The 25,046-nt window shown below is 38.4% G+C and overlaps 1 protein-coding gene across 1 annotated transcript in view; it reads left to right on the plus strand.

The window, feature by feature from the left end:
* The window catches only part of LOC139716185 (uncharacterized), a 78,925-nt gene that overhangs the window by 27,958 nt on the left and 25,921 nt on the right, over nucleotides 1-25,046 (plus strand). Inside the window, exons 11-16 of the mRNA XM_071627752.1 lie at nucleotides 211-335; nucleotides 11,069-11,197; nucleotides 20,495-20,674; nucleotides 21,992-22,198; nucleotides 23,147-23,239; nucleotides 24,656-24,757. Coding sequence (XP_071483853.1) covers nucleotides 211-335; nucleotides 11,069-11,197; nucleotides 20,495-20,674; nucleotides 21,992-22,198; nucleotides 23,147-23,239; nucleotides 24,656-24,757 — 836 coding nt within the window. The remainder of the gene's footprint in view (nucleotides 1-210; nucleotides 336-11,068; nucleotides 11,198-20,494; nucleotides 20,675-21,991; nucleotides 22,199-23,146; nucleotides 23,240-24,655; nucleotides 24,758-25,046) is intronic.

Consider the following 25,046-nt stretch of genomic DNA (forward strand, 5'->3'; position numbering starts at 1 on the left):
AATCATTGAATAATGATGTAAAGATTTACATAGGGGTTCCTAAATTTGTATCAAATACAAATTGTGTCCATTATTGCCAGGTGTGCCTATTCATATTTTTTTAAGTAAATGACATTAAAAAAGTGCATGAAATAATACATAGTTAGTGTCAGTTTGAAGAATTCATCATGTTGTTTAAATCTTTCCAATGCTTTATCTTCCATCGTCTAGTTGATGAGCTTAAGAAGGAACTGAAGAAGCAGCTGAAGGAGTCAGAAGCTAGGAGTGACCAGGAGAAGCAAAGTCTGGCCCAGGAACTCTCCAGGGGGAAGCAGGCTGTCATCAACCTCATGCAGGTAGGGAAGCACTGTCCTTGGTCCTTTTCCTTCAGCCCCATCCTTCTTTCTCTCTCTTCTTTCTTTCTATGAAACAACAACCATCCCAGTCCTAGACCCTTTGTGCCACCTAACTTGCTCCATCCTTACGATTTGTTATATCATTCTTGTTATCAAAAACGATAGATCAGTGTATTGTATTTACTTCTGACCAGAATGAAAATGAGCACAGAAAATGATATTCTACTGCGATATGAACCAAAGACCTTTGGACTGCTACAGCAGTGCTTTTACTGACTGAGTGACGGAAATCCCTAGTACTGTATAAGCTGTTATTTTCTCGAATTTCGCCAATCACAGTTGGATCGTGAATTTAGCAAAGTTCTGGCAAAAATGCCTCGATGTACTTGGATGATAGTGCATTTACGTTCGCGTTGGCATTAATTTGCAAAAACAACATCTTGCAAAAATGTCTATGACCTCTTAATTCGTGAAAATATCTGTACACAACAATAACAGCGTATACAGTATGCTATTTGTCCTGAAACCCTATGACTTTCATTGCTCTAGTGGTCAGAAGCTATATAACAGAACTTATGTAGAAATCAACTTGGGGATAAATGCGAGGGATCACCAAAGTGATACAACTTTTTGTATTTATTGTAAAGTCACACAAATGGGGAAAACTGACCAGAAATATATATAATACAAATAAAAAGATGCAAAGAAGTACAGTGTATCCAGATGGAATCCCATTTCCTTTGCTCTTTAAGAGTCATATTACATATTTCTGGTCAGTGTCTAATGTATTGGTTTGTATTTATTGCCTTTACTTCTCGCAGGTTCAGCCTCGGTAAAGTCAATGACCTTATTGCTTTTAAGGAAGACTGCGGAATTCAAAATGTTTTAATTGAAACAAAATCATAAGAATCCTTGCATTTATCTAGTTTTCTGTGTGTTACTTTAGCTGTGTGCAGTCTTCTTCACTTATGAATCAGTGTGACTTTTATACCACTTGCTGAATATGCATTGCAGTGGGTTGAATATTTCAGTAGGGCTGTAGTGTATAATTATACAACACACAACAAATCATACATGGTAGTTTTTTTTTCCATACTGGATACTTATAGATTGGTTTGTGGGGAAATATATCTGCATAGTGATTTGAAAGAATCCTTATCATTTTACACTTCATGATTGATATCAATAGGTACAACGCTAAACTACCTTAGTTAATTTCCTTGTCCTCTGTCAGCAAAATGAGGGATTTTTTCCTCTGCTGTAGATTTCTGGTTTGATAGTATATCAACTCATTTGGGTCTTCGTGACAGACTCAATATGTTAGGGGAAAGTCTGCTGAATCTGTGTGGAATAGGAGAGACCTCTTGCCGTGTCATAGGTGTAGGCATGCTTACCACAGTTTGAATTTAAATTGAATTTTATCTTTCATGTTACACAACAAAATATCATATATCAATACTAGACAAGATACAATTCAGAGCATATAAAATAGATATCAAAAGTAAAGTTAATAATGCATGGATGGGTAAATTAAACCAAGTTTAATTTTGAATGAATGATAGAACTAGAGAAACTGAAATATGACAGAAACGGCTGAAAACAGTGTTTGGGAATATTACGTAGCTGTAATTGGTTCCTATGTTGTAGTTTGTCCTGAAATGATAAGTAAGTAAAATTCTAAAATTTAGTTCTGTAGGAAAGTCTATGATTCCCCAAAGTATTGCCCCGTATTCTTTTTTGCTGATCATCCCAAATCCTCATTTCCAATTGGTCTCATTCACAAATTTAGATTTTCTTAAGATGTGCCAATTAACATTTTTCCCTTGAAACCATTATACAGGCAGTAATAGCAAAATAAACTCTTGTATTCACGATGCAAAACAAACCATACCTCATGATTGAAGTAGTAATGCACACTTAGGGCTGACTCAGACGTTCATATTACCGCATTTGCTCTAAATAAGATTTCCTGCCCCATTTCCATTAATGGCATTTTGTGCTGTCACCGTAATTGATACTAGTACTCTCAAGAATGATAACAATTTAACAAAAAGTGTACTTGAGACACTTCATGTAATTGGGCAGCAGCATAATAAGTCTGACCGGTTGCCTTCATTAACATGGAGTGTTTTAATTGTTATGAGAAACCAAATCTACAGAGGCATGTTTCCGAGACATATTAAATCTTTTTTGCACCTCATCAGTCAGCTAGGGTATTGCTGAAGAGTGCTGAAAGTTTTTGGTAAGCTGGTTTTAAAGTAATCACTCTATTTCTTCTCTCTTCTACCACTACTCTTATACAAAAGTTGCTAAATTCAAGGCAGAAACTTTTGCTCTCATTTTTGTTAAATGTGTTGCTACTTTAAAGGATATTATAAATTTAGAGATGTGGGTTGAGGTTTTTTATGGTTTTGCAACAGAAATAAACAATGATATGTGGCCAGAATAAAGTTAAAAAAGAAAGAGACTAAGGTTTTGTATGTTTGTTCGTTTTAAGTTTGTTTTTTGTTTTTTTTGCTACACTACTAGCAATGAATAATTGAAATTACGAGATAAAGTTGTGTATTTATTTAGGACTTCATTTGTTTTCTAAAAAGTGAGCATCCATGTAATATTGGTTTTAAAGTGCTCTGAGGAAGAAAGAGGAAGCAGAAATGTATGTGGTTCATTCCCAAAACATGTTTTTGGGGAACAGTTTCCGGCAGAGTGAAGTTTGGGCTACAGATGCTTTCAGACTGTTGCCAAAATGCTCTTTTGCCAAAGTTTTGAGCATAGCATACAAATTTAGCCTGGCAGTCATCCAGCATATTCTAGTTTTAGACAGTGAATGATACGTATGATACTCTGTATTTAACATACAATGAATCACAGTCTTCAAAATATCTCTGTGTGATGATACGCAATTACTAACCTTCATGTTTAAATCACTTTTTGGATCTTAAACAGAAATATCTATTATGACCTCAGCATTATTGTAGAACAGGAAAACTAGATTCAGGAAAAGAAACATTGACGCTACAAGTTTTAAGCAATGGTTATAGAGACTTGCTCTTTCTTGTCACTTCTTTAAAGTGGAATATGAACTAGAAAGACACAATTTCAGGAAGCACTCTTAATCTCATTTCTTGTTCGAAACAATTTAATCTTGTTAAAATATATACCAATGCAGGGGTTGTGTGTAATCTTGCCAATGATGAGAGCTTACATTAGTGCTGTAAATTTAGATCCCATATGACTGCTTTATAAATTCTGAGAGATTTCTCTAGTCACTGATAAGGTTGCTTTAATTTCAAATTTCGTTTTGTTATTGTTGTTGTTTTGGTTTTCATGGCGTGTATCACTCAGGATTGAGTATTTGTTTGAGTGCATGTTAATCCTTTAATCCAGCAGCTTGTTTTGTTAATTTCTATGACAAATCAAAGTTGAAGGCCCATTTGACAGGACACTGTCAATTAGCAGCAGACTTCTTGCACGGAGGGTGTTGGCCGGATGGCTACCTCATGTCAGAAACTTTACGCCTTGGGTCGTCATAATCTCACTTCACTCTCACGCCCCCTTTCTCCGTATCACGCTAGACTCGACCGCATGATAGCCTATGCCATTGCTTGTGATGTCATCATATGAATATGAATATGGATTGTTGTTACCACCAACTGGTTTGTCTGTACGATTCCACAAAGTGACATACTGAACTGTCATCAGAAGGTTTTCTTGACTCAGATACTTGTATAAAGTTTATAAATATCCATACAAGTTGTAGCAATGATATGCAGTGTATACAGTAGTTTAGTAGTTATGTTTTGAATTTTGTTTATTTCTTTCTTTGTTTTTAGTGTAGAGGGCTAAAACTTTAGTTAGTTGTAATAAACTTGCACCCTGAGGAAGATAAGAGGATAGAGTAAGGATTTCTTTTTTTTATATATTTTGGTTAGTACCTACTAATCCCTAGATGCTAATTGTACAAGTATCAGGAGTCATTGCAGATTTGAAGATTCACCTTCATGAAAGATCTTCAAGATAGGCAGTTGATTACAGACCAAAGAAACCTCAGAGTCAAACGAGATTAGACCATATTGCTTTCTTGGTCTAAGAAGTGACTAAGATGATGAAAAAGGAATCATGGGATTACGTCAGTGAGAGAACAAAGCCACTGTAATTCCATTTGGTGAATCTGGTTAATCACTAAGTTATATCAATCTTGATGAGTTTATCTCTAGATCTGGTTGGAATCTCCCCTCAAAAACCCCTCCTGGTAATCCACTATTCCTCTTACTTTGGCCGCTTCCCTCCGTTTGCTGACGGACGACGCATGAGAATTTACATCTAGGTTTGTAGCTTGTGTTTGACAACTGTCTGGCGCTGGCAGGGGCAGTGACGACTCACCTCACGACTTGACGCATGTGATCGTTGCGGGTTTTTACGTCAGGGCGTCTTGTGCGCGGTAGGGGAAGTGTGCAGCCCTCTGACTTTGTTTTGGGGATCAGCTGACGGCATGAAGGGGCGCTCTCGAATTCCTGCCAACAAAGAGTTGCCCGTCTTTACGTCAGCTCTGCTCTCCGGGCTTACCGATGGAGGAAGTGAATCGTTGTGGTTCTGTCAGTTAGCGTGTTGACAGCGCTCTGCAAAAGACAACTGTCTTCCAGCACCGCCAAATTCCAGGGCTTGAAATTATAGCAGCAAACTTCGGCAGGAATTCTTACTGAGCTGATGTGTCGTGTGTATCATTGTGTTTGTTAACCCACTCTTATTCCGATCTGCACTTTTACACCTCCATCTGAAGATGCAGATGTGATGACGCAAAGTATGACAAAGAGAAGATAATGTGAGACTCTCAATCGAAGGACTTTTCGTTTTGGGGTTCGTTTTATGTCCGAGTGAATCAGCGGAATACGTGGACAGCTGCTGTGATCGGTTTTCTGACATCCTTTTCATCATTCACACATTCCTTTTAACTGTCCATGCAGCTTAAGAGCGGTTTTAGCTTTGCTGTGTCATGTACTTTTCAACCATTAATGCTGTCTTGATGTGTATGTGATCCAATCGTGTGTCGTGAGAATTTCAAGCGTTTGCCTCTGTGGGTTCAGTAATCATGGAATCTTTGTGGATTACGAAGGATGGGACCTCTGTAGATTGCCACGATCCTTGCCCAGTCACTACTGGAAGTGACTGTCTGGCTTGCTCCTACAAGAAGGTCAGTCAATGAATTCGCCGTTCTTTCGGTTGCTGTCATTTCGTTAGAATCATCTCACTACATTTTGTTTTCTTTTAAAGGTCCTGTTACCTTTGGGAACAGTGATTTTAAAAATTTTCAAGATATAACATTTAATGCATATATATGTGTAGGTCTGTTGTACCACAAAACATTCCATCATATGAAATTTTTACGATAAAGCCTAAAACATAAAGGAGATATCTGTATTTTTCTCAATAAACTGTAACTGTAGACAGTTTAGTCTGGAAACATTTTTATTATAAATATTGTTCACATTTTGTTTATTTAACAATACTTAACGTCGACTTTACCGTTTCAAATTTTTACAGTGGTTGTTTCTATCCCTAACTCACATTTTAGAACTATTTTAAGCACTAATGCCAGGTTTTTGTTTCATCTGCAAATGATAAATTATGCCTTTAATTACCCTGTCACCACTCTTCAGTTCATACTGCCTGCTGCACTTCAAAGATGTTCTAGAAGCGTTTGTTCTTCTTTCTCAGGAGATGATGTCTTGACAGCTTGTTGAGATAAAACCTTGCCAGGAGGCCATCTTAAAAATGCACATAATGGTGTGCTAGAGACAGAAAAAGAGTTTTGCATGAAATGATAGAGAAATACTCATATTATGATGTTCGCTTTAATTACCTTAGATGAAGAAAAGCTATGTAGACTCTACTAGTTTATTTAATGGGTGTTGTAGTACTTTTTTTTTTTTGGGGGGGGGGAGGGAGGGGGGTGTCATGTTGCAGGAGGTATCAGACAAAAGAACACATAAAATCTTACATCATTCAAGCTATTTATTTGTGTAGCAATTTATGTCTTCATATTCTACGTCTTCATGATAATAATTATTTGAATCTGGCAAAAAATTTAGTCTCTTTAGCACAGATCATCACTAGAGAGGTTGCTTTGAAAATCATAGACAATATCTCTTCACGTGCCAAAATTTCTGGTATACATATATCCCCCCCCCCCCAAAAAAAAAAAAAAAAATCTAAGAAGAGTATTACACATATGTACAAACAAATATTATTTGGTCGACACTGTACATTGTATGTACTCCTAGTATGTACATGTACTTGTACTTACATGTTGTAAGTACATTATGTATATTATCCTTACTTGATGAATTATTTATACCGTATATTTTTCCTTTGAAGATCTAGCGGATGTTTGTAATTTTCTAACTAAAACCTCAGATATAACAAATAAGACTAAGAGTCATTTACTTCAATAGACCATGTGATCACCTGAAGTCATAGTATGGACAAGAACATTGATTCAATGTCAAATATCCAGCTCTGTGGTGCATTTACACCCCATGTGGCATCCCCCCCCCCCCCCCCCCATGAATTCATGAAATAAGCAGGGAAATCTATTTCACTTGACCATGATACACAATGTCAAGTTGTGCAGCTCCACGTAAAATGTGTGATATGCACTGTTTACATACTGCTGTTAATGGAAATAGTGTTTTCAATGAGCAAGGCATGGTATGATTGATATGATTAGGCCATGTCCACCACTAAGCATGAAGGGACTGTCCACACAGCTGATTGTAAGTCTCTATTATCTGACACAAGGATGAAGGGAATTAGTCAAGACCAGGTTCTCACTTGCTCAGAGGCAGCTTAAGATATAAAAAGAGATCTGTACATCATGACAATCAGACAGGAAGGATAATGATCTCCACCCAACCCTCCCTCCTTTCATTCTCTCTTCACCTTTTTTCTCCCTCTTCTGTATTTCCTCTGGCAGTGTCTTCTCCCATGAAGCTTCTGAGTCTCATCCTCTTTATACTTACATGTAGTTACCCCCTTCCAAACCCTTCCATGCCCCTCCCTAATCTTTCCCTACCCCTTTCCTACACATAATTCACCCAACTGTTTCTTTTGCCCCTTCTCCCACTCCTATATTGCCCCTCAAAATCTTCCTTCTTTTTCATTTCTCTCTGCCCCTTCCCTTGACCAATTACCTCCTCCACTCATCTTACCCCCTTGTTGCACCCTTCCTGTACCCTTGATTTCCCCCTTACTGTACCCTCCCTATTGTAGCTACACCCTCCTTACCCACTCTTTTCACCCTTCCTACTCCCCGTCTTACTCCCCTTTTGCACTTTTCCTTCACCCCTCGCACCCTTACTGCTCCCTTTGTACACCCCTTCTTACCCCCTTCTGCACCCTTAATACACCCCTCCATACCCCATTTTGAACCTCTCCTACACCTTTCCTTACTCCTCTTTTGCACCCATCCTTCACTCCTCATTACCCCTTACTGCACCCTTCCTTTACCCCTCTTTACCCCCTTTTGTACCCTCCACACACCCCTCCCTGCTCCTCCCCACCCTTAACTTCCTCCTGTCCTTCTTGTCTCATCTAATCTTTATCCTTTATCATCCAGTACCCCTCCCTACCTTCCTCAACTCTCACATGGACAACAATTTTCTGCACAACCCCTTCCTGATGACTGCACTTCCAATGACACAAATCTAGCAAGTTGTAGAAACAAACTTTGTCTCATTTCCTTGGTGCAGTATCTGTTTTATATATTATATAATTTCTGAAGTTCCATAAGATATCATGGAAACTTCTTTCATTTAACCCCTCTGTTCATTGTTTGATTTTGTTGCAACTTTTTTAGAAGTCTTTAAAGTGCTTAAATCACTACTAATTCTCAAATTGGCAACACATTTTACAAGATCAAAGTTTCTGTTCCTCTCTCTCAAAATTTTCATGAATTTCTCTCTGGTCTCTTGGAGATTTGATATGTAAACATGTTTATAACCATATCCATCTATAAAATAGTTTATACAAAAATATAAAACATACAGTGAAATTCAGGGTGCAGAATTTCATGATGACATGGTGATAATTCTGTCCCTCTGAAGCAAAACTTTCCATAGGCTTCATTGGTTTGAGCACTGACTTGAGGTCTTTGGTTACCAAACATTTTTAGATGATGCGTAATCTGCTCACATGAGATTACTTTTAGAACAGGAAGTCCTATGACATTGTAATGTGTCAGGTTGATTAGTCATCATTTCAACTTCAGGATATTGTGTCTATATTTGTTTGAGCTGCCAGCTACACCCTGGTACTGAAATTGTACTGTCCTTTTAGGTTCAAGCATGCAAAATGTAGCTCTAGTAACTACACGTACATAGTTCCTAAGTTGTATGACAAGATTTATAAAGAATGTGTTTAATGTGTGCTGTACATTCTGTGTTGCTTACAATTCAATTCACTTTTTCAATTCAATTTCTTCCATTCAATTGCTTTAATTGCAATACATACTAACAATAATAATAATAATAATAATAATAATAATAATAATAATAATAATAATAATAATAATAATAATAATGAAATAACCAGTGATAACCAGTATTTAGGCAAAAGAAAATGTATAGGAACAAATATGTCACAACGTTGATATGGAAAGTAGACAAAGATGAAGCCTTAACTGCCATGTCAGTTTTGTGTTTTGATACCAGTTACAATTTACAGACACGATGTTGTAGTACATGTAATTTGGATGGTGTTTTGTATAATATGGTCACTACCATTTATAGAAGAAAGAAGAAACAATTGTTCACTCTGCTTTGAAAATGTTAGGGAAAAAATTTTTGTGTCTGTTATGTTTGACACCTATCCAATTAATGATGTGTAAACACAGGTTTTTATATTGGGGCAAATGACGTGTTAATTAATCAATTAGTTGTAAACAAGGAGTTTCCTTTGAAGGCATCACTTCCCAAGCTCTTTAATGTTTAATAGCTTCAGTCCTTGGCACCAATTACTTGCCTCTAAAATCTCTCAGTGATGTTTATTTCAGGGATGTTACTGTATCAGCCAGCTTCTATAAAGAGGATATCAGAGGTAGAATAATTTGAAGTGAAATTGATTTTTGAAGTGCTTGAGTATAATCATTATGCTCATTTTCATTTTGTTTTTCATTTGGACACTTTCATAACAAAATTTGGGTGGAGACTAGGCACTGGAATGGAGTTTGGATGGGAGAAGAATAACAGAATGCAACTGTATGGTCCTGTTTACCTCTTGGAGCAGTGATTTAAAAAATGTTAAAGATTTAATGTCACATTTGATGCATAATATGTGTAGGTCTGTTGTACTCACAAAACATCCTACCGTATACAATTGTTTTGCAAACAGTAACTGTAGACCAGTTTAGTCTGGAAACATTTTTATTCTTAGTTATTGTTCAAATTTTGTGTATTTACCAATACTTAACATCGATTTATATACAGATTCAAATTTTTACAGTGGTTGTTTTTATCCCTAACTCACATTTTGGAACTATTCTAAAGCACTATTGCTGGATTTTTGTGTCTTCTGCAAATGGTACTGTAAATTATGTCATAAACCTGTTGAGGACGAGTCCCGAGTATACTCTGGCAGGTGTCTATGGGAAATGTGTGATGTAGCAAAATCAGTCCATCCTCAATGGGTTAAGGTCTCAAATGGTATTAACCCTTTCTGAGCCAGGGACGTTGAACAATATGTACATTGCTATGGGGTTTTGTCACTCCAAGCACACAGAGAGTTAGAAAGTTATGAATTCTTCCATACCATGAAGAAGACTTCATCATCTTCCTATAATAGAAGGTTAATCCCAGAGGTGAAGACATCCTGTGATATTTCTGACAGCAAAGTGTACTTTGGGTTAGATTAAGATGGATAAAGGAGAGTTGTGTGTCACCAAGCATGGGTCATCTTTCAGCTGGGACTTTGTGGCGTCCATGATGATAGAGTCCCCCTTGCCCATCGGGGGGCGGGGGGCAGGTGGTCATCTCTGAAACCTGCAGACTGAAAGCCTTTGTGCAACTGTTGCGTGTCATAGGTTGTGTTTATCAACTCACTTCTGGCGCAGAATTAAGGTTCCCAAACAACTTTCAGGGAGTTTTGGGTTGTTTAATGCAAAGCTGTTTTGATTATGGGGTTAGAAATGTGTTTCTGAAATGCTGAAAAAGTGCAATCACCAACTTCTTTGAGGCAGAAATGTGTTTCTTTAGAGTTGATATGCAAAGTCCTTTTGAAACACGTTTATGGCATGAACCTTCCTACGCCAACCACTGTCAACTACAATCCTACACATCTCTTCTCCTCGGGTCAAAATGCGCAATGGAGCTGCACAGTGACAATTCCTCCCAATCAACTCACAGCAGCTTGATGAATGCAGCAACCCCAGAAAAGCGATCCGAAAGGTGTTTGCGTTTACGCATTTTGATAGTGGGTATTGCAACACATTTCAAACATGGGAAAGTTGATAAAGGTTAATATGGAAATTGTGTTGTGTAAATTGCCATCAGTTGTCCAGGTGGGGTAAATACAGTTTATCAAATCAAATCATTCAAACATTATTGTTCGCATGTTTCACCAGTCTCCAGTTAATGCCAAAGGAGGGTCAAGGTGGGTCGAAGAATCTCCTGTTCAAGAGATACTTTAGGTTGGAGTCTCTGATTTGCAACATTTTTATGTGATTTTTATATAATTTTCAGAAAGAGAAAGATGAGCTGAAGGATGAGATGTTGAAGGAGAAGGAAGCAGCCATTCAGGAGAGGAACCAGCACTGGGAGGGGGTGGTCCAGGCCAAGCAGAAAGAGTTCCAGGACTCACTTAGTTCCAAGGTAAGTCTAGCCCCTGAACAGTAGTATGCCAGAGGCTGTATGGCCAGATATGTTTAGTTCCAAAGTAGAGAAAATCCATGTTAGTCTAACCAATGATGACATATTCCTCAAGCTCTATGTGCATTATGACATAGGGCTTCTTCAAGTGGATTTGTTTTATTTCTAGTTGAGGAATGATAAGACAAGGGCTAAACTTCAGGACACTATTAAATGAAAGTAAGAGATCTTCTTTTGCCGTGGCCATAGTTGCTAAGTCTCAAGTCTTGTTGTTTGGAAACTGTTGTAGCGATCAAATATTGCATCATTTTGCCTCTAGATTGTTGTTTCTTGTTTTCATGTTTTGGTGAGAACTTCATAAAATTGATTGGCAGAGGAGTGGAGTGTGTAGTAAAAGACTGGATCAAGAGGCTAATCTGTTGTCTAGTCCTGGATGTTCCATTGTCTTTAATGTCAGGTATGACATGCATTTGTTGAAAAGGCCTTGATTTTCTCTCCCCACAATCTTCTATGAGGCAATTTCTTATCACCTCTGACATTTTCCCGAGACATGAAGCCGTCACGAGAAATCCAAAATTAGCAACAGGTTGGCATCGCCCCCGAACAGTAGTAAGCCAGAGGCTGTTTGGCCAGAAATACATAGTCAGCTTGTCCTTTTAAAGTCTGTAGAAGACTGTACTGACATGCAGTAAGTTTTAGGGGACATAAAAGACAAAAAGGTAAATTTCATATATCTCACATGGAAAGTCTCATCTGTTGTGGATTGTTTGGACTAGGAAAAAAGTGAAACCCAAGTTTCAGGCTTTTCTTGAAGACAACTTTAGCATGAAAGTGCAAGTAAAGACAAAAGTGTATGGCAGAAATCCAGCACTTTCTTCTTTAATTAGTAATGAAAGATGTTGTTTTTAAGAGTCTGTTGGCACAATTATGGTTTTTCTAGGTGAATTTCTTGACTAATGATAACATTCAGGAGTTATGCTTGTTCTTTTCCACTGGTACTAGCATAGAAGTGAAAGTGTAGCATATGAAAAGTATGTATGTTTTGATATGCTACACATGTGCGTAGACTTTAAGAGATGTGACCCTGACTTTGGAGTCACTGTTAGGGGTACATGCAAGTGAGGAAAGATTTTCTGTTGTGTTAAGCAACAGCTCATCCCACACCAACATACAACATTCAATATTAAGTGCTCGCCACCCTGCCTGACGCTGACAGGAAGTTGCTGAGGTGGGCCGAATTTAGACAGTGCATTGTGGGATCATGTAGTCCACATTAAGCCTGGTTGTGTGAGAAGTGTATCCTGCTATCTAATGTCCCACTCCGGGTCACAAAGAACTTTTGACTTCATTGTGAGAATGCTTTGAGAAGGTCCAAACTGAACAAAAGTTTTTTTGATGACTCTTCTTTGTTGTCCATACTTATAAGAAATGTGTGCAGTAACTCTTAATTGGTAACGGTATTCAAACTATATCCCAAGGTACATGAACTGTATAACAATAGAAATGTTGTGCTTTATAGTTTAATAGTACATGTACATGTACTTTTATCCTTTACATTTGGCCTATAACTCCTTCAAAATAAGCTGATTTTCATTTCTGAGTGATATTCTGTTATCTGCATGATCAGGAAAAATTCATGATTTTAATACCAGAAAGTCACATTGGTTCTCTTTTTAAAAGCAACACAGGGCTTCTTTAAATTTCATTGTTTACAGAGACATACAATTGTAATTTGCTGTGTGATTAGTATTATATCTAGTAGGGACTGTCACGTGTTAGGAGAAGCAGGTTAATTGGGCTGTTGTAACCTGAGAATCTGTCTGTTCGTGAGTTAACGCACAGAGAAGTCCATCATCTAATGACTGTGTAGGAAGATTGGTAGCCTGTGCCGAGTGATACCGGGTCACATGTCGGCATTCACACCCCAGGGGGAGGAAGCGCACCCTTCTGGATCTAACATCTGGCGAGGAGGGGTAATAGTGCGGCTCGTTTACTGCCAAGTGAGGGCATGCTGAAAAGTCGGTGTCAAATGTGTAGGGCTAAGGATTGTAGTGTGTGAAATCGCTGTGGAAGTGGGAATTACTATACTGTACAACATTTGGCCTTGTTCAATGCAGTATATCCAAAATTTAGCGAAAGATTTACTCTTATGACATTAGGGGAGTTGGCTCACGAGGAGACAAGATTGTCTAGAAAATCTGCATGTATCAGACATGTTCCAACTGATTTTTAATACGATTACAGATTTTTCACAGATTTACTGCTTGTCCAGTTGTTTTTGTCAGTTTAGTGTGTAATAAAGGCAATATCTGCCTGATTCCATTTCTATTTTCCTACAATTTATGTACATTTCATGATAGTCCTTGTTCACTCATACACTGTAGTGGTGCTTAGAAATATTTCTGACCCCTCAAAATTTCTCTTGCAGTATGTATCTTTACAGCGTAAGTTGAAAGCAGCAACCAAATTTGAAATGTTGTGGGTCATATCATTATGAAATTTTTAGTAGAAGCTCAAGTTACCCATATACACAAATGTACAAAATACATCAAATACATTCATATAAAAAGATCAGGATATGGCAATTTTGATAGTGAATATTGAATTACAATGCACTACCACTAATTTGCAGGGCCTCAGTTTTGATACTTGACTAATAAGAAGGAGAAATGATTCTAACGGCAGAAAAAAAAAATCCAAAACAGAAGTGCAACCAGCATGTCAAAGAAGAGTTGAAGGAACTGGAGCAAAGTGATATTTGTTTCTCAACAGCAAAGCCTGATTTTTGTCTAACAATGAGGTTGAATTTTTAGGCTATATCAAATTTCTGCTTAGAGATGAAATTCAGTCAATTCTGGGAAGATATGCCAGCGATCTCTACAGCCATCGTGACATGCATAGCCATAGTCACAAGGATAGCCCACAATGCATGCTGGGCCCGCTGGCACCTCGTAGAATCCGGAAACTCAGCTAGCCCCCCCCCCCCCCCTCCTGAGCCCCAGAGTTCCTAGGGTAGAAATAGTTGTGTCATGACTGGGAAAAGAGAGCCTGTTCGACCCAAGTTCAGAAAACTCCCCTAAAAATAACACAGTATTATGATCAATTTCCTCCGTTTCTGATTCCCTCTGCAATATTGGTCAACCAAGTATTTCCTCAGCAATGGTAGGTGTTCTCATGGTTCTGACTGTCTGTGATTCAGAGAGAAGGGGGGGGGGGATGATCACATGTAAACTATTTTAAGAGATTTTATGTAAATTAGTAGCCAGTAAGTTTGACTCTTTGGAAGTCAGAATATTTAGGATATTTGCACAGTGTGAGTATTTCAGTGTAAAATTCCTCTTCTTTATAAATAGTAAAATCAGCCCATCCGCAACGGGTTAACTCGTTGAGGACGGGCTGATTTTGCTATAACATGCATTTCCCATTGACACCTGCCGAGTATAATAGGGACTCATCCTCAATGGGTGACATAGTACTCATATTCTATTTCACTCCCTATTTAAAGACTACATGCTTACCCCATCAGACTACTACTCTAAAACATGATAGTCATCTTGAAGGGTGGACTGTAGATAGTGAATATTTTGCCCGGGGTTTTGTTTTCATGAATTTTGTGAGTCAAAATAAAAATGTGAGCTTAACAATTTGCCAAATTTTGCCCTCCATTTGAGTGAGAACCTAAAAAGAGTGTTCTGAGAGCGCAGACCTCTGCCAAGCAGCTATTTTCCACCCATACACACATGCTGAAAATCATCCAATCATCAGCTTCCAGCTGCGCCGTGCCTTGCCTGAGCAGAGCACGCACTTTAGAGCATGTAGATGCAAACCTCAAATGCACGCAGCTTGAACTCCCAACTTCATTGACCGTATCTGCAAAAAGATTAAAAAATCCTTCAAAAATCCATGAAAATTCCCAGATCAGTGCCAAAATTGTTTCATCTGTTCCTTGTGTCATTGCCAACTTTTCCTGCAAGTTTCATCCAAGTCTATCCCCAACTCTTTGAGTTATTGTGCACATAGACTAGCAAACAAACAAACAATGAAACAAAGAAATGCCGATGAAAACAAAACCTCCCTCCTTGGCAGAGGTAATAAGTATGAGAGCAATGTACAGGTGTACCAATGCCACATGGGCAGGCAGCACCTGCACATAAATGCTAGTGTTTTTGTTCACATAACCAAGGGTTAAGGTCGAAATGTTGAACTGCAGTGATTATAGCTGCCTTGCATTAACATTCAGAAAAGATACAAGTGTGTACTGATGTTCATTGACAGACCTTCATTACATTCTGAATATATACATTGTGTGAATAATTGATTTCATCTTGAGTATAGTTTGGGCAAAGTCTTATGCTCTGCTGTCATGCCTACTTATCATCATTGTTCTCACTTGTGAAATAGTTTACACTAGCAAGCTGTCTTCTGAGCTAGAGCCTCATGATGTAAAAGTCTTGTGACCTCCTAGCCGTGACCCCAGCCATCTCCCCTGTGTCCCCCAGACGCCCCGCTGGTACCGCTGGCTTCCTCCGAGACTGGCACCCTCTTTAGATTGTTAGGGAAAAGGGGAAACCAAACATGAGGAGCTTCCAAAAATAGCAATAGATGGGACTGTGATCCATATCTCCTGCTATGCCTCTCTGTGATGAAGACTGCACCTCGAGATATTGCGCTTCATTTTTTCGGCTGCATCACTGCTGATTTTAACTTGCATTTAGTGACAGTATCTAAAACCACAAAAACCAGAGAGTAGTAGCAGGCTGGTATGCTGAGGATAGCAAATCATGTTCACACATACATGGAGATGTGTGTTTGTACAAGTCATGTTGTTGATATTTATCTATCAAGTAATCACATCTTGGGCCTACAGGTCACTAATTAAGTGTGAATGGGGTATCAGATTTTGCTGTGTTGTTTACACTCGGTCACGTGGTGTTTTCAGACCTGCACACAGAGCACATGGCGTTTTTCCACCTATTAGCCTCTTCTCACCCCACTCCATTTGACAGACATGACAGAGTCGTTAACACCTTCCCACACGTAGCTTGCACCTCTTCCTCCCCTAAAGGTCTTATTTTACTCTTCATAGTCCCTCAGCTATCCCGTCTGCCAGTTATTGATAAAGTCTGCATACTGCCATGCCATTTCCCGCCCACTTACGCCTGTCATGTGAAAGGTTACACATGGCAAACAATCTTTCATTCCAACACATGGTCTGTTGATATGGATTACAAAGTCAACATCAAGATGATCAAATACTTACGGAAGCTTATACGTGCAGTGCCAAGGCAAGTTGTTTAACTCGCCAAGGCGCGTTGTTTCGGTCAACAAGGCGACTTTTACAAACTCACTATAGAGGCTCCTTGTTTAAGACGACAAGGCGTGAAGGCGGCTTGTATAAACTCGCGAAGGCGACTTGTTCATCTTGATCATAGCGCCTTGGCGACTTTTCTACAAGTCGCCTTCCCGTCTTCTCGTTTTAATCAAAGCACCTTGGCGACTTTGTAAAAGTCGCCTTGTCATCTTTTTGGCCGAAACAAGGCGCCTTGGTGAGTTAAACAGCTCGCATTGGCGCTTCACGTATAAGCTTCTGTAGATACTGCTTAAATACATGCATACTATATGCCACATACTTATTATTTAATGTTTTCTACATGTGTGCACGTACAATGTACTTAATATTTTGTATATTGTAGCCTAATTAATGGCACTTGCAAGATAGCTAGCACTTAGTTTAATGGTGAAAAAGGACCATACTGATGGAATGATAAAAATCATCCCTTCTGAAAAGCAAGTTTTCCAACAAGGAATTAATAAACATTGGTGCATCCTACATTGTATATTATGGGAGGCTATACATGTTTTTGACTTTGAGAATACTGGTCAGCTTAAAAAATTCACTAAAATAAAACCACTGCTAAATTTATTGAAGTGATGGAAAAGAAATGTATCAGAGAAGAAGTTTGAGGTTTAACATATCAATCAGGTCAAACATACTGTACATTGTGTCAGGTGGATCAAACATATAAGGTCAAACATTTTGTGTCAAACATATCAGATTAGATGTATGTCAAACGTACCAGGTCAAACATATGTTGTCAAACACATGTGAGCAGAAGATATGACCTTCTGAATGTTGGCATATCTTCCCTTATTGCGCCATGTGATCATCTCAAAATAGAGCTTCGTCTTGGTTGTGCAACTGTGACATTTCTAGGCCCCTTGTCTGCTTGATACACAAAGAGACTGACGATTGAATTCATGTGATTCACCACAAAGACTTTGACTTCCTTTGTCTGCGAAGATACAACATGGTGTCCATGATGCATCTCTGAAATTAGCCTCAACTCCATGCATGGAATGTGTATTTAAAGTTTCTGTATGCAGTCATGTGACCAACACTTTTTTTTAAATTATTATATAAAGTGCATTGAGTGACCAAAAGCCCATAAGGAATGAAAAAAAAACCCACAAACACAAACAAAAGCTAGCATAGGCAGCAATTCGCTATGATAGATATCCAAATATCATAATCAGTGGTTTATTGCAACCAACAAGAGTAACTATCTTAACCCATTGAGGACAGACTGATTTTGGTACAACAAGCATTTCCCATCTATAGATACTTGCCCAAGTGTACTCGGGACTCATCCTCAATGGGTTAAAGTGCTGGGGCAGACACTTAGTCTCATTAAGATACAATGTTAGATGCCTCAATGACATTTCCAGTCACTTTGGCATTCATGATAACTGTTCCATTTTTTGCCCAATGACAAAGTTTCATCCTTGTGCTGCTTTTATTCCAATCCTGTCATGTTAGATACTTTTCATGAAAGAGTCTCCTTCAGGAGGGGATGTAGCTGCTTATCGTGGCCCACAGTATGCCACTGCTACCCCCACCCTGCCAGCCATTTTTCCTGCCGTATATTATCTCGGTCTGGAATAGATTCATTTCCGCCAGAATGGGCAAGGGTCGTATTCAGTGATGTTCATCCTGAATTTAGCAAGTCTGAAATGGGAGCAAGAAACAAACAAACAGCAACAACAACAACGAAACTCCCACAAAATGGCATTGCAGTTTATATTTAGGCATTCAGTCTGGCCTTTGTATTAAGCTGAATCTATTAAACCCATTAGGAAGGCTTGTACTTGTTCTGGCCACAGTAAGAAAGTACAGTTGTAGCTGAGTATAACTGCAATCTGAGGTCAACTTGTCTGATGTTGATTATGTGCAGACCAGACTTTGAGGCTTCAGGGTATATCATGTCTCCTTTGCCTACTGCATCAAAGGGGAAAAATATTTCCATTCCTTTTCCCCACTTCTACCCTGCTCCAAAGTAAATTAATGATGAGAATGCAATTAGCCATTCCCAAACAGTTGAACTCTGTGTATGTATAGTAATGTTCATCAAACTGCAAGGGAGCATTCTGTAAACTGAAGGTTCTGGATTTTCCCTTCAGCTTGTCAGTATGCACTCACATCTCTGTGTGTACCAGTATATGAGTAAAGAATGATTTTATTCGTGAAGTGATACATTTTCCACCTCGTGAAAAATTGACATTTTTCACAAAATGAAAGATGAGTTGCTTGATGTAACAAGTCAAAAGAGAGTTGAATAGAGCATCTCATCTTTCACTGAAAGAAAAATCTCAGTCCGTTTCAAGAATAAAGTCCATTCATTATTTGTTTTATGAAACAACTAGGACATGAGTACTGTAAAACGAGGAATGTTCATGTGCATTTTAATTTCACGAATTTTGCGAGAGCCAAGATTCGCAAAATTAAAATGCACGCAAAAGTTCTTGTTTATTATACACATTGAGTGTCAGAGGCAACTCATGAAAATTTCATGTCGTGAAAATATTGTGTTTTACAGTAATGATCCGATCGTGCCCCAAGCTAAGGCTTGAGTACAGAATGTATTTATGTATAACAACAATCCTCTCGACTTACACAAGATGAATGGCAAACTGTGAGTGTATTGAAAAGCTTGTGGAAATAATATAAATGGTATGTTATGTCATTATGCATTTAATCCAAAGCTGCTAGATGGCATTTGCTGAGCAGGCAATATTATACAGATATGGAATGATTTTTGCACATTGTTGAAATTGCCTCTTCCAAAGGATTGTGACTCCATGAAACATTCGGAGAAGCTTTCTCCAAGGATCATGGCACGGAGTTAAAATCCAAGGGGCAATAATTTTAACAATATCTAGCATAAAAGCAGTCTACATGACTCTGTTTTCGTTGCAACTGATTGACAAATTGCCCTACATCGAAGTAAATGAATTTGAATGACTGTGTTTTATGTCCCAAATAGTATTGCAATTATTTTAGATTACATTGGACAAGGGTCTCCTCTCATGCTGTGGAAGCAAAGCATTTATATTACATGTGCACACAGGTCTGCACATTTAACTTGTACTGCATACTTTAATATAAAAAAAGAGGGCATTTTGTGCTATGGGGCAATATGATGCTATGGGGCAGTTTAGGTACTATGAAACTGCAGGCAGTAGTTGCATTTATGCCCCTGATTTCAGCCAATCAGAATCAAGGATTCATCAAATGAGATATCTGACACTTTTTTAGTGAATGTCATGTGATTGGTACTGTGTAGTGAATGCTATGTGATGAGCTGTCATCCAATTTGGTGGCAAGAATCTTTTGAGGTGTTTTAGGAGATGTTATATACCTCATTTCTAGAATCCTCTCATCTGATTGGTTAAAAGGGGAGTCATGAAAATAGCTGTGCCCTGTTTTTGAGTTACTGTGACCGGGGCCCTGGCACAGTTAGTAAATAGGTTTGGAGACAGTCGCGACCCCGTACACATAGATCACTCATAATGTACGCACCAATGATACGACCGCCGCGCATTCGATGCACGTGCTGTAAAAGAGACTAGCGGACTGGTTTGGAGACAGTCAAACCCCGCGTACACTGTACACATAGATGATCACTCATGTACGCACCAATGATACGACCGCCGCGCTGTCGATCAGCATTGATTACGAGTGCTGTTAAAGAGACTAGAATCTATATTTTCGGTATCTATATTTCGGAATCTATATTTTCGGTATATAAAACAAATAATGACTGCTTGATATTCGGGGTACAGTTAAAATTATGTAGGCCCTCGGTGATGTGAAAACCATAACCATGCCCTCAGCTTCGCTTCGGGCATAGTTACGGTTTTCACATCACCTTGGGCCCATAATTTTAACTGTGCCCCTCATAGCAGTCATTATTTATATAATGGATGTTTGCTTCCTTTTGAAATTTCTGTGGATGACTGCAGGACAGAGAACATGAGCTAACCCTGCAGCGACACGTCGAGGAGCACCAACGGATCCTGAAGGAGAAAGAGGGAGAGATGATGATGGCCATTGAGGAGAGAGAACTCCAGAAGATGGCCGCGGTCAGCGCCCAGGACAACCAGAAGGATGAGCTTCAGAGGGTCATTGACTCTATGAAATCGGTCAGTTCATTCGTATCTTGACAGTTACATCCCACGTCTGCTCTCAGACCATTGATCACGTGGCAGGCTAGGTTTATGTATACTACCAACTGCCAAAGCACCATGTTCATACAGGCATATGATCAACACACGACTTCAATACCTAGACGATTGTGCACTTTACTTTGTTTACACATATATTTCTTGTTTGTCTGCTCATATCACTCTCTGTCTCTCTGCTCTAAAAATATGTCTTACATGGAGTGTAGTCACACATCATTTGCACAATTTCGAAGATGTTCGCTTTAACAAAATACTTTGACTGCATTTATAAGATTTTACATATCCCAAAACTCGGTTCTGAAGCATAGTTTTGCAACATGGTTTGACAGCAGAGCATTTATACAGTTTCTCTTGAACATGTTTGTGACTCGCTTGAACTGTGCCAATACATATTGCATTATATGCTATACATATAGCTTGTCCTTTGGCAATTAGTCACAAAGGTTTAACAGGGTGCATACAAGTATGATGTCATATAAATCATGTTTCAAATCACTGTTGCATATATAAAGATATTTGAAACCATGTTTGATTACAATTTTAAATTGCCTTTTCTTGTGCATTTCAAAATCATGTTTCAAAACCATGTTTTTGATCATGACTACTGTTTACAAGCAAATGTATAAAAGCTATGTGTAGAAACATAGGTTTCAAAACCATGTTTCCAGCTGGAAAATGTTGCAACAAATCCATCCTCTGCAGCCAACATGGCAATTTTGAATTAGCTGTCAATTGATTTTAAAGGGTGTGTACAGTTCTGGTCGAGGTGAAGATTTAGCTTTTACCGTTTTGTGAGATATTCAGAAACCACTCTATGAGATGTCAAAGAGCATGCAGTTCTAAGGGGTATCAAAAGTTTATTCGATGAAAATCGGTTTTGAAATGGCTGAGATATCCAAAAACAAGGTGAAACAAAAAGATACTAATAAAGTTGGGGCATGTCGCCTTTTATTATTAGCACTTTTTTAGATATCTCAGCCATTTGAAAACCTATTTTCATCTAATAAACGTTGAATCATTCTTAAAATTACATGCTCTTTCATATTTCATAAGAGGCTTTTCATTATCTCACTTAGGAATGTTCAAAACATGAATCCTTACCTCAACCAGTACTGTACAGTCCCTTTAAGTTGATAATAGATGATTATCTTCTTCATGCAGACATAACCGCATATCATCATACTCTGCCCTTAGTACTGGTAACCAGCCAGCGAGATGTGAGAAGAGAAGATGCGCTCCCTCTGACCTTTTTGTCATCTCTCTCTTCCTGTGCAGGAGAAGCTAGAGCAAGATGCAGCCTTCCAGCGGCTGCAGGAGCGCTACCAGACAGACACCAAGGGGCTGAGGGATAAGGTGGAGGAGATCGCTGCTAGGAGCAAGGCAGCCGTGGCCAAACTGAGAGCACAGCAGAATGAGAGCACCCAGGAGCTGGCTAGGAGGCAGGAGGAGGAGACCACTACTAGGATACAGGAACTGAGTCAGGTACTGGGAGAACAACCTCGTTTTAATAGCTTTCCAAGTAGATTTGAAAGTAGTAGTAGTGGTAGTAGTAGAAGTGGCAGTAGTAGTAGTAGTAGAAGAAATAGTAGTGGCACTGGTAAAAGTACATGTAGAAGTAGTCATAGAGGTAGTTTGTAGTAGTAGTAGTAGTGAAATTGGATACAGTAGTAGTAGTAATAGTAGACAATATAGCAAACCTAGTGCAAGGAAAGTGAACATTCAACACATTTGTGACAAACCTGTCATTTCAGTATTTTGCCAGATATGTGAAACTGTCATCACACATTGTCAAGACATTGTACTATAGACCTATTAGGAGAACCATGCATTATGGCAGAGGCATACCAGTCGCTGTAGCGACATTTCTAGTTACCTCCACCAAGGGAGGAGGTTATGTTTTTGTTACCATTTGTTTGTCCGTGTGCAAAATAACTCATAAAGTTTGGAACGGATTTAGATGAAACTTGCAGGAAAGATTGAGAATGACACAAGGAACAAATGATTAAATTTTGGTAGTGATTCGGAAACTTTTATGGATTTTATGAAGGATTTTCGATATTTTGACAGGTAGGGTCAATGAACTTGAGAGTTCAAGCTGCGCATTTTTGAGGTTTTCATACGCGCACAAGTCTGCGTACTCTAGTTTCTGCTAGGGCAAGGCGCGCCACGCAGTAGAGGGTTTATGACGTAACAAAGGCTTCCATATTGGGAAATTGGGTGATTTTTCAGCTTGCATACGTATGGGAGCAAGATCATTGGTGGAAAGTAGCTGCTTGGCGGAGGTCTGCGCTTACAGAGTGCTTTTCTAGTTATATTAAACTTTTTGGAAAATCTGTTGATGACTTGTGTAAAATATTAAACATGTATTCATCACATTTTTGTTAAAAGGCATTAAGTGTATTAATTGCTCCATATTTAATTCTACCACAGGAACACCGAAATTATGTGGATGAGTTGAGACAGCAGCATGAGGAGGCTCTTGAGTCTGCCAACGTGGAGGCAGAAAAGCTTTATAAACAGCAGGTAATTTGTTATTATTATTATTATCATTATTATTATTATTATGATGATTATTATTATTGTTATCGTTATTATTGTTGTTGGTGTTGTTGTTGTTGTTATTATTATGATCATTATTGTTATTTTCTATTTGGCATTTCAGACATGTGTACATGGGTAAACACAAAACACATTTGATTCAGCAAAACATAGATAAGATAAATTTTAACACAGAGACAACGCACAAATGAAATAAACAAACAAACAGACAAACCTAGGTTGTGACGTAGAAAACAGGGCTGCCAAGGGCAAGAAAAGCCTGCATGTAAATGCAGGCTTTAGGTTTTGGCCCTCACTTTCCACATCATAGAATATTTTCATGTCAAGGTTTTTTATATCGCCTCACAAATCTGCGATATATACCATGTTGTGGGCCATGTTGACCTTTTAGAGTTTGGAAACTAAGAGGAAAATTTCTTATCACAAGATTTTTACCCAATCTTTCCCCTTCCCTTCAGTGAGTGAACATGAATGCACGTGTAAAAGGAAATCTGAAATACAGGATTATTTGTCATTATTGATGAGAGCACGAAATTGAGATGCCATAATTGGGTCCTTGATTATGTCAAGGTTTTCATATCACCTCAAACAAGTGTGATATTTACCAGGTCGTGGGCCATGTGGCCTTTTGAGTTCAAAACTAAAATGAGGAAAATTTCTTATTACTGGACTTGTTTTTTTTTCCCCAACAGTTTGTGAGCAATGAACATTCATGTAAAAGGAAATGTGAAATGCAGGGTGATTGATCAGTTCTGGTGAGAAAAGGAAATTGAAATGCCATAATTGAGAGTTATTTCTGTTACGTTTTTTTTCTGGCTCATGTTCATGGGAGGGTGATGGGCTCAATATGTGCAACCTTGTTTCAATTCAGTCACACTTCCCTATTTGAATTCAGGCAGCGATAATTAAGGACGATAAAGTGTGGTTACGATATGACATGACTAGATGTGGGCACACACTTCTGGCCTCCCATTGGGGTTTTTCATCTGATATTTTGTCGCAAATTATGTCATGATCTGATGTTATTTCTAGTGTTTCCTTCTTGGCTAATTTGGCCAATCTATTTCTGCACAGTACAGTCCTGAACACTAAAAACATCAGCTAATTAACAGTGCACTTATGACTATGCTATAACGTACCAGCCTATAACAAAATTTTGTGACTATTAAAAAAGTAAAGAAATTAGACTCTGGAGTTATTGTCTGTATATATCTTTTAATGTATTTTGTTTGTTTAGCTATAATGAAATTTCAGTATAAAGGAAAAAAAAACTGCTGGGCTCGACTTCATTATAATGGCCTGTAGGCCTCTAGCTCAACATGCAAGTAATGTTTCTGTTTTTCTGTTTGTGTGTTTATTTGTCTGTAATTGTTTGAGCAGCTGAATGACTTGAAGCAGAATCATGACAAGGTAGTGCAGGAAAAGGTGGACCAACTCCAGAGTCTTGTGGCCAAAGCTCAAGCCATGAAGCAAAAAATTCAGGTAAATTTATAGCACTTCATATTCCTATGTATGTAACAGATTAATTCATATCACATATTTTCCCTTTAAAAAAAAAGAAAAAGTGAGCCAACATTACATGCTTGCCCTTTTCAGTGTCATGATAAGTTCAAATTTCCCCTCTTGAATGTTGTTTTTTTTTTTTTAAAGAAATCAACAAATATGGTGATGCTACAAAGTACCAAGGCAAACACAAATTGCTGTGGTTGTTAGGCATGATATAACTGTGGGTAAAAATCATTGATTCTGAAAGAGTACTTCGGCAATTGAG

This window comes from Diadema antillarum, unplaced genomic scaffold, assembly GCF_040938485.1.
Source record: "Diadema antillarum isolate AM-2024a unplaced genomic scaffold, OU_Dant_1.0 scf00000006, whole genome shotgun sequence".
Classification (NCBI taxonomy): domain Eukaryota; kingdom Metazoa; phylum Echinodermata; class Echinoidea; order Diadematoida; family Diadematidae; genus Diadema; species Diadema antillarum.